Here is a 14096-nt window from a genome sequence, read left to right as displayed (position 1 = left end):
TAAATCTGTCAATTTGTAGCTTCCATACTTTTTGTTTTTCCTTCTAGCATCGTATTTTGGATCATACTTTAAATAGAGTGTGTATTAATCCTGTTATCTTTAAAGCTTGGGAGACCTTGATAAATAGTCTATTCCTTGAATGTTTCCAACTGTAGTCCTTTCAAAGTTGGATCTGTTCATGATTGTCGTGGTTTAGCCCCAGCCGGCAACTAAGCACCACACAGCTGCTCGCTCACTCCACCCCGGGGGGATGGGGGAGAGAATCAGAAGAGTAAAAGTGAGAAAACTCATGGGTTGAGATAAATAAGTTTAATGAGTTTAATAGGTAAAGCAAAAGCTGCGCACGCAAGCAAAGAAAAACAAGGAATTAATTCACTCCTTCCCATGGGCAGACAGGTGTTCAGCCATCTCCAGGAAAGCAGGGCTCCATCACGCGTAATCGTTACTTGGGAAGACAAACGCCATCACTCCGAACATCCCCCCCTTCCTTCTTCTTCCCCAGCTTTATATACTGAGCATGACGTCATATGGTATGGAATAGCCCTTTGGTCAGTTGGGATCAACTATCCTGGCTGTCCCCCCTCCCCGCTTCTTGTGCACCTGGCAGAGCATGGGAAGCTGAAAAGTCCTTGACTAGTGCAGCAACAACTAAAACATCTCTGTATTATCAACATTGTTTTCAGCACAAATCCAAAACATGTTTTCAGCACAAATGCCATACCAGCCGCTATAAAGAAAATTAACTCCATCTCAGCTGAAACCAGGACAATGATTTAGGAATACTATCATCAGCAAATGATGGGACACTTAATAACCAGCCAAAAACTAGAATATGCAATTTAAGATAGATGCCTGACACTGGTAATTGTTACATAGGTTTTGATGTGCATATTTCAATAATTATCTCTAATTATAATGTACAAGATAAACATGTTATTCCTGTATTTTTACCATATGAATACATAGTTTTATGCTGGCTTTATATTTTTCTGTATATTCATGTTTTCCCATCACTGAAATAACTATGGTGTTTGAAAGTACTCTGTAGATCTAAATAAGTGTCCTTTAAAGCAGCAAAACATTTCAACTAGGAAGAGCGTATATGTATCTTTCCCAACCTCACTCCCTCAGATTTGAAAATACAGTTGCATTTACCCCCTCAGTACTTCCTGGGTTAAATTCTAAGACAACAAAGTTGTCATTTGTTAAATCGAAGATACTCTTTCCATGAAAGTCTGTGGTCTATCTGCATTCATCTATAGAAAAGTGTATGTCCATAAAATACTTTCTCTGTAAATAATATCCTTTTTCTTGCACTGTTTATCCCCATTATAATAGATACTTTCAGAGCAGGTCCTGCCATATCTTATGGGATGTAGCTCACTTGTATTGGTAGACCTTATGGAACACACTGCAAAAAAACCCCTTCCTGACAACTTATGTATACCTTTTGCTTTTTTTTTGAAGCTGCTTTTAAAATTGTGAAGGGTTGGCTTGGCCCAGATGCAATAAGCATGTTAAAGTTCACGAACAAGAATGATGTACAGGAATACATCAGTGGAGAGTATCTGCCACCTCACATGGGTGGAACTGTGAGTATATTAACATTTCATGGTCCTTTTCTGATACATTGAGACACGCCTAAAAATTTCTGATAGGTTGAGACACGCCGGTCACAAGTGGTGTCCCCCAGGGCTCTGTGTCGGGGCCAGTCCTGTTTAATATCTTTATCAATGATCTGGACGAAGGGATTGAGTGCACCCTCAGTAAGTTTGCAGACGACACCAAGTTGTGCAGGAGTGTTGATCTGCTTGAGGGTAGGAAGGCTCTGCAGAGGGACCTGGCCAGGCTGGATCGATGGGCCAAGGCCAATTGTATGAGGTTCAACAAGGCTAAGTGCTGGTTCCTGCACTTGGGTCACAACAACCCCATGCAACGCTACAGGCTTGGGGAAGAGTGGCTGGAAAGCTGCCCGGTGGGAAAGGACCTGGGGGTGTTGGTGGACAGCCGGCTGAATATGAGCTGGCAGTGTGCCCAGGTGGCCAAGAAGGCCAACAGCATCCTGGCTTCTATCAGGAATCGTGTGGCCAGCAGGAGTAGGGAAGTGATCGTGCCCCTGTGCTCGGCACTGGTGAGGCTGCACCTCGAATTCTGTGTTCAGTTTTGGGCCCCTCACTACAAGAGAGACATGGAGGTGCTGGAGCGTGTCCAGAGAAGGGCAACGAAGCTGGTGAAGGGTCTGGAGAACAAGTCTTCTGAGGAGCAGCTGAGGGAACTGGGGTTGTTTAGCCTGGAGAAAAGGAGGCTGAGGGGAGACCTTATCGCTCTCTACAACTCCCTAAAAGGAGGTTGTAGCCAGGTGGGTGTTGGTCTCTTCTCCCAGGTAACTAGTGATAGGACGAGAGGAAATGGCCTCAAGTTGCGCCAGGGGAGGCTTAGACTGGATATTAGGAAATTTTACTTCACTGAAAGGGTGGTCACGCATTGGAACAGGCTGCCCAGGGAAGTGGTTGAGTCACCGTCCCTGGAGGTATTTAAAAGATGTTTGGATGAGGTACTCTAGGGACATGGTTTAGTGGTGGACTTGGTAGTGTTAGGTTTACGTTTGGACTCGATGATCTTAAAGGTCTTTTCCAACCTATACGATTCTGTGATTCTGTGATATAAAATGTGTTAACTTCATGAGAATTTGATATCTGGCAGTCTTAAGTACAGAAATATTTTTTCTGAATCATTCATCCACTTTCAAGTCATTGGAAACCACTTAGTTTTTCAGATCTTTAAAAAAAAATATTCCATTTTAAGTTCATTCTTCCTTGTACTTTTTCTCTCTTTTTCTTCCCCCACCTGGTGAATTAGAGATTATGTGTTGGTTTATGAAACAAGTTCTGTGAACAGAAGATAGGTTTCATGGCCCTCTTAAGATTTTTTCATCCTACTCCAAAGCTATGATTCAGTAAAGACAATCATATTGCAATTATTTTTCCTTTGTTGTCTCTAGGTCTGCATTTTAAGACATGGCTGTAGAAGATTCTTTTTTAAGAGTATATTAGAGCTCCAAAGAGTATGCTACAATCTGGTATCACTTTGACAGAACCTGGATCCTATTCTAGTGCAATCTAAATAGCAAAACAGCACAAGCATCTTGTACAAAAGTTTACATTTTTCACAAAGCTAGTAAATCAGTTTGCATAATCTTTGTAATAGAATTTGCAGAAAGAGGATGTTTTTCCTTTAAAAATTTTTGTAGATCATTTATGGTAATGGAATAAGCCCACTGTAGAGGAGTTATTTTTACTTGTTCTTGCCCATTTTTTTTCCCTGAAGTGTTTTCGGAGTTATGGCAGTAACAATATGGAGAAAAGGAAGACTCTGCTTCAGCAACAGTAAGAGAGGTCATGTTCCTTTGTATATAAACTCAAGGTAGAGTTCTGGTAGCCAGAACATATGAAACTTATTCTGGGAACAAAGACTGAGGTACCTTGTTTTTTATTTGACTGAAAGTAGCAACCTTTAAAAAGTGCTTTTGCACAAGACCCTTGAAGAAAAGATTATATCCTCTTTCTGCATGGAAAATTGCTGCCCAAACTCCCCAGTCTCATATAAGAACTTTCTCATGGTAGAGGAAGCTAAATTGCTGAACTTTAGGAGTGGGCATTGAGGGAAGGGCTGATGTCTGAAGTGGCTTCAGTAAGGATTTGAATGTGGTGTAGCAGTGGTTCTGGGCCTAGCTCCCACAGCGCTGTCCTTTTGTTGCAATAAAGGGGAAAGTTCTTTTTCTCCTTCTTAGACCTGAGTATCTCCTGTCTGCTTTTTAGACCATCTTACCTGATAGCTAATTATGTCGAAAGAAAGAAGCTTGTAGCTTTGCTAAATATCCTCCTTAAGTGTTCAGTTGAGCACACAATCTTAGGGTTATCCTTTATCCTGCCATGGTCCTGCGAGGTCTCGTTGCCAGTTAGTGATTATTGACCAAGTTGGCTCCGTGTTTCCTGTCTTCTAAGAGCATTAACAAATTCCAGAATCATGGAGGCAGCTTATCGAAACCATTTGTCTGTGGTAGTAAGTTGCAGTGACAGAAATAAATCAGTACAATAGGAGTAAACTTGCTTGACAAAGGCTCCAAGGGTTTTGACAATTTCAGAAAAAAAGCTATATCTCTGCATATTAAAAGTCCTGTATTTTGAACCAGCAGATATTTTGTCTAACTACTGAGTCTCTTTGGTATTTAGCCACTTCATGGGTGTTTTGAACTTTTAACCTCAGAACTGTCAGCATCTGGAAGTGTTGTTAGCAAATACTCAGACTCCAAAATTGTGCTCTGGATCCTCCTTCCAAAGATTTCTTCAGTGCATACAGTAAAGCAGGATTTTGCATCTCTTTGACAGCAAGGAGTTTTTCAGCCAGACGACAGGCAACTTACTGACCTTTTCTCAGAACTTAACGTTTCTTGATGTGGTTAACTTTGGCTCCTCTTGAGGCAACTAGAGTCTCTGAAGATAGAGTATGTTCACCAGTATTAGTGTTGTCAGACCTGGGTTTTTTTGAGGCAGTATCTGACTTGCACAAATTAACTCCCTTTCACTCTCCACTCAGGTGTTTGGGTTTTTTTGTGCCTCCTTCCAATTATCTTTCTGTCGTCTTTGATTTCCACACATTTAGGAACAGATCATCATATTTGCAACTAGCATAACGCAGCTGAAGAGCACAGCATATCTGTTCAGCCTTTAAGTAGACTGTCATCCTCTTTCTGCTGTGTCCCCTATTAAGATCCATCCTGAAAGAGCCAGGTCTTGCCAGATGTAAACAACTAGTGGAACAGGCCATTTGGCTAGTTACTTTGGAGAGATACAGAGAACGTAAGTGCAGTGGAATCTAGGTACCCAAGAAGAGTGTTAGAGACTAGTTTTGGAATTAACAAATAACTCAATTTTGGAAATAGAATTAATAATGTTGAACTTGGAGTCAGTAATTACTTTGCTTAATCAAGGGAGTTGTTCTGCATCTCCATCGGAAGCCTTCAAGCTTCAATATCTCAGTCAAGTTATCTGTAAGTATGTTTTGTTTTTTTTTACTGTGGCTCAGGGTCACTCAAAGGATGAATCTGAGGCTTTCCTCAGCGTGAAAATCCTTCAATCAATGATTTTCTGTCAACCAGCTGTGAAAGGAGGAAAATAACTTTCTTGGTTTTAGACAACTAGTGGACAAAGGTGTCTCCAGAAGTATCAAAAGTATTAAAACTAATTATGGAAACAGAAGCTTGGATTTTGCAGGACTTTGGAATATAAACTTAACGTAAGTTTCATTCAAGTCCTCATCAGTATCTGTTGGCTGTGGCTGTTACCATACTGCTAGTCAAGAGGGGTTGCGTACCATGTACCTGGCTTTGAGTGGTTCTTGTCCACACTGCACAGATGTCCCTCTCTTTATAGTGGGTTTGTCTTGGAGAACTTGTTGGAATTGCCCAAAACAGATTTAGGAGCAAGCTAATGATAAGCAGTCTGGCAAATTAGGGCTAGGTGCTCAAAAGCCACTTGCTAATCGTTTTTGTTTATTAATAAATGTATATCAAGTCAATGTTTTCCTGGATTCCCAATCTGTTGTATCCCACATTCTATCAGTTCCAGCTGTTGATATTAATGGTGGAACAGGCCAGTTCTTAAGGCATACATGTTTCTGGCTGGCCAGGGAGATTTGCTTCTTCAGTAACACTTTGTGCAAGATTGTACATACAGTGTACACATTGATGCAAGACATGTATGTACAGTAGGGTTTTAGTTTGTGTATTTGCCCGGTTTTCCATTGTCAGAGATGGGCAATTCTTCCTTGTTAAATCCAAGATTCCCTTCACTGGTGCCAGTATTGAACAATGTGTATTACAATGCTGTGCTCTTCACCTGGGTATCTGAATTGATGGCCCATAGCTTGTTTTCTTGGAAGGACCTTTTATAGGTCAGTGGCCTGAAGTTAGGACATCACTAGGCATTTTGCATATGTTTTCATGGCCACTGTGTACATTTAATCTTAGAAAATATCACTACCATGATTAAGATATCTCTACGACAATTGTGAAACATAGTAAAGTCTCTACATCTGCTATAAAACAAAGCCGTTAGTCTTGCATTCTGTAGTCTGCATTCTATAGACTACAGAGTTATTCAATGCTATGTATCAAGCATTGAATAAATATCTTGTTTACCTGTCTGAGGTTTTCACCCTGTTAGTAGATAAGCCCATGTCACTGAAACTTATGGACTGTGATTGGGAAAGATGGTACTTTGAGTTGTCCCAGTGATGAGATTCTGTTCAGCTGCTGAAGCTGTCCAGCGTTGTGGATTAATGTGGCCGAGTGAAATGTGCAGCAAAATTAGCATCTCTTTATTAAGGTCAGTTTGTCATATGCTCTTCATCATATGCTGGAAGGGAGTGAAAAGGCTTTTTATCAGTTTGGCTAAGGGTAAGCTGGCTATTTCTGCCTTGTATTTGCAAATGGAGGATGTCAGTATTCTGCAAGCCTACTGTAATGTTTCTAACAGTCTGGAGTATTTTCTAATAGTGAATTAGTCTGTTACTGATACTTAAAGCTTGTCCTTTAGGCCCTTAATAGGATATAGCTTGAGCCAGTGGATACCCATTTCATTCACCAGGAGGTCTGTGACTGTTACTTCAGCCTGAAGAATAGGAGAGATTTAGGCCTTGATTATAGATTAGCAGGAAGTATGCTGTTTTGTTTGGGCATTCTTTGAATGACCCCATCTCAGGTTTTTCTTTTTTTTCCTAACATTGCATTATTCTTTATATTTTGAGAAAATATACTTGCTTATGGAGAACTCTCTTGAAACACTTCTTTTAACTCCCTGCTGGTAGCATGGTTTGGGAACTGTGGGCATGGCTTAAGTCTGCCTTGCAGGAGTCAAAGCTATGTTATTTTCCTCCTCCACTGTAAAAGCTGACAAACTGATTCAGTTTACTTGGGGTTTAAAACTATTTGAAAATGCAGTAGGAAGAGAGATCCCTATTTAAACACTGTTTCTAACATAATAGAATAGAATATTTCAGTTGGAAGGAACCTACAATGATCATCAATTTCCTGACCACTTCAGAGTTGACTGAAAGTTAGAAGCATGTTACTAAGGGCATTGTCCCTTAATAACATGCCTTAATAACATGGCCTCTTAAACACTAATAGGCTCGGGGCATCGACCATCTCTCTAGGAAGCCTGTTCCAGGGTCTGACCACCCTCTCGGTAAAGAAATGCTTCCTAATGTCCAGTCTAACCCTCCCCTGACTGATGCAGCTTTGAACCATTCCTGCGCGTCCTATCACTGGATACCAGGCAGAAGAGATCAGCACCTCCCTCTCCAGTTCCCCTCCTCAGGAAGCTGTAGAGAGCAATGAGGTCACCCCTCAGCCTCCTTTTCTCCAAACTAGACAAACCTAGAGTCCTCAGCCACTCCTCAAAGGACATGCCTTCCAGCCCTTTCACTGGCTTTGTTGCCTTCCTCTGGATGCATTCAAGGACCTTCACATCCTTCTTAAATTGTGGGGCCCAGCACTGCACACAGTATTCAAGGTGAGGCTGCACCAACACTGAATACAGCGGGATAATCACCTCTTTTGACCGGCTGGTTATACTGTGTTTGATGCACCCCAGGGTGCGGTTTTCCCTCTTGGCTGCCAGGGCACACTGCTGACTCATGTTGAGCCTGCTGTCGACCAGCCCCCCCAGATCCCTTTCTGCAGGGCTGCTCTCCAGCCACTCCTCTCCCAATTTATACTTGTGCCCAACGTTATTCCATCCCAGGTGCAGAATCCAGCATTTGGACTTGTTAAATTTCATCCCATTAATCATTGTCCAATGCTAATGGTGCATTCAACTCCTCCTTTTATTATGTAAGATGTAATAAAACTATTTTGAGAATATTAAGAGTATTTCTAATTAGCAAAAACTGTTTTTTTACTGATCCTCCACTAGAAAAGATACCTTTACTGTAGAGAAGCATTGAGAATTTAAGTGTGCTGCTTCTACGTTACTCGGGTGTCTTGAATATGGTCTTTAAATTAATTTGGCATTCCAAAGACTGAGGTCTGAGCTGCAGGATATGTTAGAGGTCCACACACTAGGTTAAACTTGAGGGATTGTTCAGGGTTGTTTTGTGGTTTTGTTTTTGGTTTTTAAACTATTTAAACTGTGGCTATTATGAAACTAAAATACAAAGAACAACTGAAGTTTTCATCACTTTTGTGACATTCTTTAGAAATAGCTGTTATGGGTTTTAAACCACGTTTCCTAGAACTAAGAGAAAAACTTCAGCATTAAGACTCTGAATGCTGATCCTCAGTAGACCAGATTCTACAGTTCTGCTGTGACTATAAATAACAACAGTAATTACAATTTAGTGGCTTCATTAGGTGGATGTATTTATTTGTCTATTAATGATGATAAAAACATAGGGGTCCAACTTAAAATGGATAAATGAAACGTACAAGTCGTGAAATAAAAAAATTGATAGTATTTCCATTTTAAAAAAATACTAGAGAAGGCACTTGTCATCCTCCTAAATAACTGCTCCTTTAAAAATCTCCTTATGTTTTAGGATTCTTTCAAGTACAGTTATCCTCCATTGGTTGATGATGATTTTCAAACTCCTTTATGTGAAAATGGACCCATTACTAGTGAAGATGAGCATGAAAGTAAAGAAGAGATAGATGCGGACACCAAGGAGACTGAGGAGCCAAATGAAGAACAAAACCTTAATCAGAAAAAGGTAGCTAACTCTGAAGGTTGAGGCAAGACTAGTTAAATGGTTACAAGGTGGGACAGGAGGCATATAATTTTTGTTTCTTATCAGGCTTTTACTTTGTGTTGACTTTTTTTTCTTCCCCTCCAGTTTGACAGAAGAACCTAGTAAAACTAAAAATTATACTTGTAGTTTCAACCTTGCTTTTTAGTCTGTTAAGACCAGTTTCATGCTTCTGAATGAGTAAAACGTGTACCAAATATTTAGTGTATCTCTGGAATATAGTGAATTGTACAGTAAAATTTAAAAGGTTTCTGTGTTTTGTTTTCAAAGGTTATGTCTTTCTAGTTGGTTGATTTTTAATCTTGGGATATCTAGTGGTGTACATCTTAAAATATGTCTAGTTTTCTCAGATGCTTGAGTCAGTATGTATGTACATGAGAAAATATTACCAGTTAAATATTTATACTTTACTGGATGTTAATTTGTTTTCTTAAATTATTGATAAAATCTCAACATATAAAAGTTTCCATTTAGTCTCAGGAGAGATTGTATCCCTAATCCATCAATCCTGTTTTACAATAGAATCTTCCTGCAGTGGTGTTTATCCAGAAATATAAAGGCATTGTTTTACACAAGTCCATATGAAGTGATATTTAGGAATATGCAATGATAATCAGTGGGGATATCGCTCTTGAAAATAGTAGGAAAAATCTGAAATTCACCACTTCAGTGCCATAATTAATTTTGGAGTATGAATTGCAAAACTTCTATTTAATGGAGTATAATACTTTAATAATACACTTTCAGTTTCACTTACTGTTTTAAGTTTTTGTCAGAATAATTTGAAACACACAGCTCACTAAGTAGTCCAGCTGTTCTTTGCAACTTGGCCAGCTATTCAAAAAAAGATAATTTCACTGACCTTAAGGTCAAAAGGAAACATTACATAACCATAGTGACTTCCTGACCATTAGACTCAGTAGCTTGTTTCGATTGTAGCACATCTTCCAAGCTCTGATTCTCAGATATGGAAACAAGGAGAATTCCTGTTCAGTGTCTGAGTTGGCTTTGCTGCTTAATAGCCTCAGTGTTTGCTCATTTTTAATTTGCTCAGCTGACTTCAGCTTTCCACTTAAGGTGGTTTTTCTTATTTTACTGTTTTTCGCTCTTAAACATAATGATTTGGTTTATGGTATTTTCTCTTTTATACAGTGTAATCAAGCTGCGACTCAATCTTTTCAGTGAACTAAGATTGACATTTATGCTCATCATGCATCAGTTGATCTTAAGGCATGTTTAAGGCCTTACCTTTAACATAGTTCCAAAATTTCAGACCATATCTCATTGTTGTTGGTACTGTTTCTGTAAAAATAGTTTCTCACTATTCTCCTGTTCACATATTTAAGAATAATACTTGTTCTTTCTTCCACAGCAAATACACCATTGTTTGCCACTTCAACGTTATGTTCTTTTCCAATATGTGTTTTTCAGAAATACTCCCTTATTGCCTCAGAATGGTTGGCATTTCTTATTTCTGAGTTAATTATTTTTTACTTGACTGTGTCTACATGTAAATATTCAATTTTTTTTTAATAAGGCCAGCTTCCAAACTAACAGATTTCAAGTGATCTGTGAGATACCATTGTCTTCATTATTTACTGCACTACCAGTCTTTATATGCAGACTCTTAGTCATGACTAAGAATTCATCTGATTTATTTTATATATGTATGCCTCCTCTTATCCCATAGAAGGGCCTATTTCTTTCCACAAAGTAGAGGGAGCCATGAGTGATAAACTTGGTTAGTAAGTGCCTGTCCTGTAGATGCTTCCACCTTTAATGTGTGCTGTAGTAATATTTTGTCTGGTAATTTTTATTAGATTTATGTAGAATAAAGCCCAACACATAACTAGTACAGTGTATTTACACACTAACCTTTTACTATAACTGTAATTACAAAAAAAAAAAGAAATTCCTGTGTGGTTTCTTTTTATAAAACCTATTTTCGATAAAATTTTGTATTCCTTTCATTCCCATACTTCAATTTTACATAAACTGAATTCTCTTCATGTCTTCTGTCTGTATTTTAAGTGGAATAAAAACAAGGCTAAGCAAACTGTTCACCTAGCTGATCTTGAGTCATGATATAACTAATTCTTTCAATCTTCTGTATTTCCTTCCCTGCCCCGTTTTGCACTTAATTCCAGAGTTCTTTCATTTTTTTATAATAAGATGTTCAGGCCTGCTGACATGTATTTTCTTAATGTGATAGAGGAAAACCCTCAGAACCTAAGATACTGCAGTTTTGGATGCACCAATTCAATCAGCATTATTTCTTTTAAGTTCTCCAATACTTCAGAGTTCCATCTAAAAGCAGTGAAGATATGCTTAGTAACTCTGCAGTGCAATAAAGTGTGGAATTGTTATTGTGTTTTCTGTTCAGTGTTGTAGTGATTGTATTGGGGAGTCTGTTTTAATTGAAAAGTTTTGCAGTGGAAGAATAACATCAGTGCTTTATAATCTTAAATATTTGAAGTACTACAACTTAACATGTCTGGAGTTTTCAAAAATAACCAACTTGGGCATCAGGAAAATACATGGAAAAAACCAAAGCAGAAGTTTTGTTTCATGCATGTTTAATACATTATGTAACTCGTATAACAAATCATTTTATTCAGTAGACTTCAAGCCGCTTCAGGGAATGAATACATATTAAGCTTGGTCTGTAATATATAAATTGTTGAAATAAGCCTCCTGATATTCTTTGAAATACCTGCATGATTCTGTAATGTGTAACCCAGGTTTCTAGTTAATCATTATAACTATCATTTTTACTCAGATGAATTCTATAGAACAAATTTCCAAATCAGAGGAAACTGACAAAGCAGAGATCAAACAAAAAAATGCAAAGAAAGCATTAACCACTTTTAAAGGACCTTTATTACATATCAGGTAATAATAATTTTCTTTTTTTTTTTTTTTACAATGTGGCTTGGACACTTCAGTACTGAACTAGTTGATTTTTCAAAATAAACTATTTTTTCAGACTATTAGAGGAAAACAAATTCTAAACATCCTTTTAAGAATGATTTTTACAAAGCTCAAAGAATTTTTCTGGTTTTATATGTCTTTAGTGAATCTTTTGGTGTCACCATTGGCATGCTTTTTGTACTAATTTGTAGGTGTACATTTCATAGAATCATAGAAGCATTTCATGGTTTCATTTATATTGAGAAACTGTCATTGGATTTAGTTAAACCTGTGCTTATCTGTAATGAGAGCAGTGGTTTGACATTGATTGCATTGTCTTAAGAAAAAACAATGCATTTACTAAGACAGCTTTCATTGTTAAATCTTGCTTAAATTCTTTTAACTTAAGATGGTGTAAATGTCTACACTAGTAGTTTGCACCAATTAAACTTAATGAATGGGTCCAATTTATTTTGTGTGGGAAGTGCTCTGTATAAATGGCATATCTGCTCAGAAGATTTTGTCATCCAAGATGCTTACATCTTGCAGTTAATCTACTTTTTATCATTAAACTAGGAAAAAAAAAGATGAATTAGCCAATATCACTTTTTCTTTTCACTGCCTTTCAGCATAAGATGCTTGTTTAGAAATTGATTTAGATGTTAACTTTTATTTTCACTTCCAGTTTGCTATTAGATGAATGAAGAAAATATCTAATTTATAGGTAATTCCTTAGCTAATTTTGTAAGTGCTGTACTGAATTAGTTTTGGAATGAATTTGAATAATGACATGCTCATTAGCATCAAAAAAATATTTTGTATGTGTCAAATTTTCCTGGTTTTGAAATGAAAATTATCTTCATAGTCCTTTGTGCAAAAACCTCCTCTGTAGAGACTTAGTTTCTTGTATGGCAGGACATAGGCATAGACTGCAGAATTGTGATTTTAAAAGATGTTTAAAATTTTCTGTCCCTATAACAAAAGCAGCTGTGTTCTTCCATCCACTTCTTAAAAAACAAAACAAAACAAAACCACAACAAAACTCTAACAAACTAAAACCAACAAAAACCACAACAAAAAAACCCCCAAACAAACAAAAATAACACCCAACATCCCATCCCCCCCCCCCCCCCCCCGTATCTTTTTTTCTCTTAAAATATTTCAAGTTCTACCGTTGGAACAGAAGTGTTGGAGTTCATGTAAATTACATGAAAGAGTAAACTTACTCAAGTATAGAGGTGCTAATACTTGTAGTCTTCCTGTCATGGAAAATAAAATACTGGTGTCTCCATTGTCCTTGCTGTTTGTTTTGTTTGTTTGTTTTAAGTAAACTCTTGAGAGTATGCGCAGTTGTTGCTCTTTATTAATAATCTAACTCTGTAGAAGCTAGAACTAGTTTTTGTTTCCCTGGAATCTTCCTCAGGAAGATTTTCAGGAATCTTCCTGAAATTTATTGAACTGATAATATATAGTGCCATTTATAATTAGTCACAGGCACCTATGTCAGAGACTATAAGCTCTACTAGTATAATTAGCTTGTATCCTTGCTGAAACCAGTGTTGGCTGGTAAAGGGAACAGCCTAGAGCCTGACGGGGAAGCTGAGGCAGAACAGCTCTGGCACCATGAAATCACCAAGAACCAGCAGCCTTTCTGTGCCTTTCTAACTGCTGCTGCAGAAGACTCAGTGAGGCCTCGTTGGACCCTCTGCAGGGATATTCCTTACCTGTCACTGCTTAGTACTTGCTGGCTCTGGTGTATGACCAAAGCTTGTACTTGTGCTCTTCTGTTTCTCGTATTTGTAGTCATACTCACTAGTCATCTGTCTCTCCCTGGTTTAGACCACGACTGCATTTACCTTGTATACCTTAGTGTGAAAGACTGGTCTTTATTGGCCTTCCTCCTCAATAAATGAATATATTTGCTAAGACAAAAAACCATTTACTTGCACTGTCAGGCAGAAGACTAGCTCCCATGGTGGTGTATTTTGAGATGAGAATTTCTAGTACAAGGTGAAATGGTTACCCCAGAAAAAGGTAAAGAAAGTAGTGTTTCTGTAAAAATTAAAAAGCTTGGGTGTTCATTTAAAATATAACATACCACCCTCCTAACAACTGCACACCACCCACCCCCAACACTATGGAACTGGTTGATTTCACAGACAACAGGCATACAGCAGTGGCCCTCAAGCCCATTTCTTTCTTTCTTTTCTCTCTTTTTTTTTTTTTTTTTCCGTCAGTAGCCACAGTTGGTGGTGGAACAAGAAAGATCAGGCTCTGGCAGAATGTACCTTTCCTTGAGCTCTTTTTGTGGCTTGTTATGATGCTAGTTAATGCTTTCCTGTCTTATTTATGGTTCATCTTGCAACTGCTGTAACATACAG

General features: G+C 38.1%; 1 protein-coding gene across 1 annotated transcript in view; it reads left to right on the top strand.

Annotated features, from left to right (window-relative positions):
* MOSPD2 (motile sperm domain containing 2) overlaps positions 1–14096 on the top strand; it is a 41738-nt gene that overhangs the window by 21596 nt on the left and 6046 nt on the right. Inside the window, exons 8-10 of the mRNA XM_072849409.1 lie at positions 1468–1592; positions 8599–8769; positions 11585–11697. Coding sequence (XP_072705510.1) covers positions 1468–1592; positions 8599–8769; positions 11585–11697 — 409 coding nt within the window. The remainder of the gene's footprint in view (positions 1–1467; positions 1593–8598; positions 8770–11584; positions 11698–14096) is intronic.

Source organism: Ciconia boyciana, chromosome 1 (assembly GCF_034638445.1).
Source record: "Ciconia boyciana chromosome 1, ASM3463844v1, whole genome shotgun sequence".
NCBI classification, from domain to species: Eukaryota; Metazoa; Chordata; class Aves; order Ciconiiformes; family Ciconiidae; genus Ciconia; species Ciconia boyciana.
The sequence above is the reverse complement of the archived record's forward strand: the minus strand, read 5'-3'. Positions and strand labels throughout refer to the sequence as shown.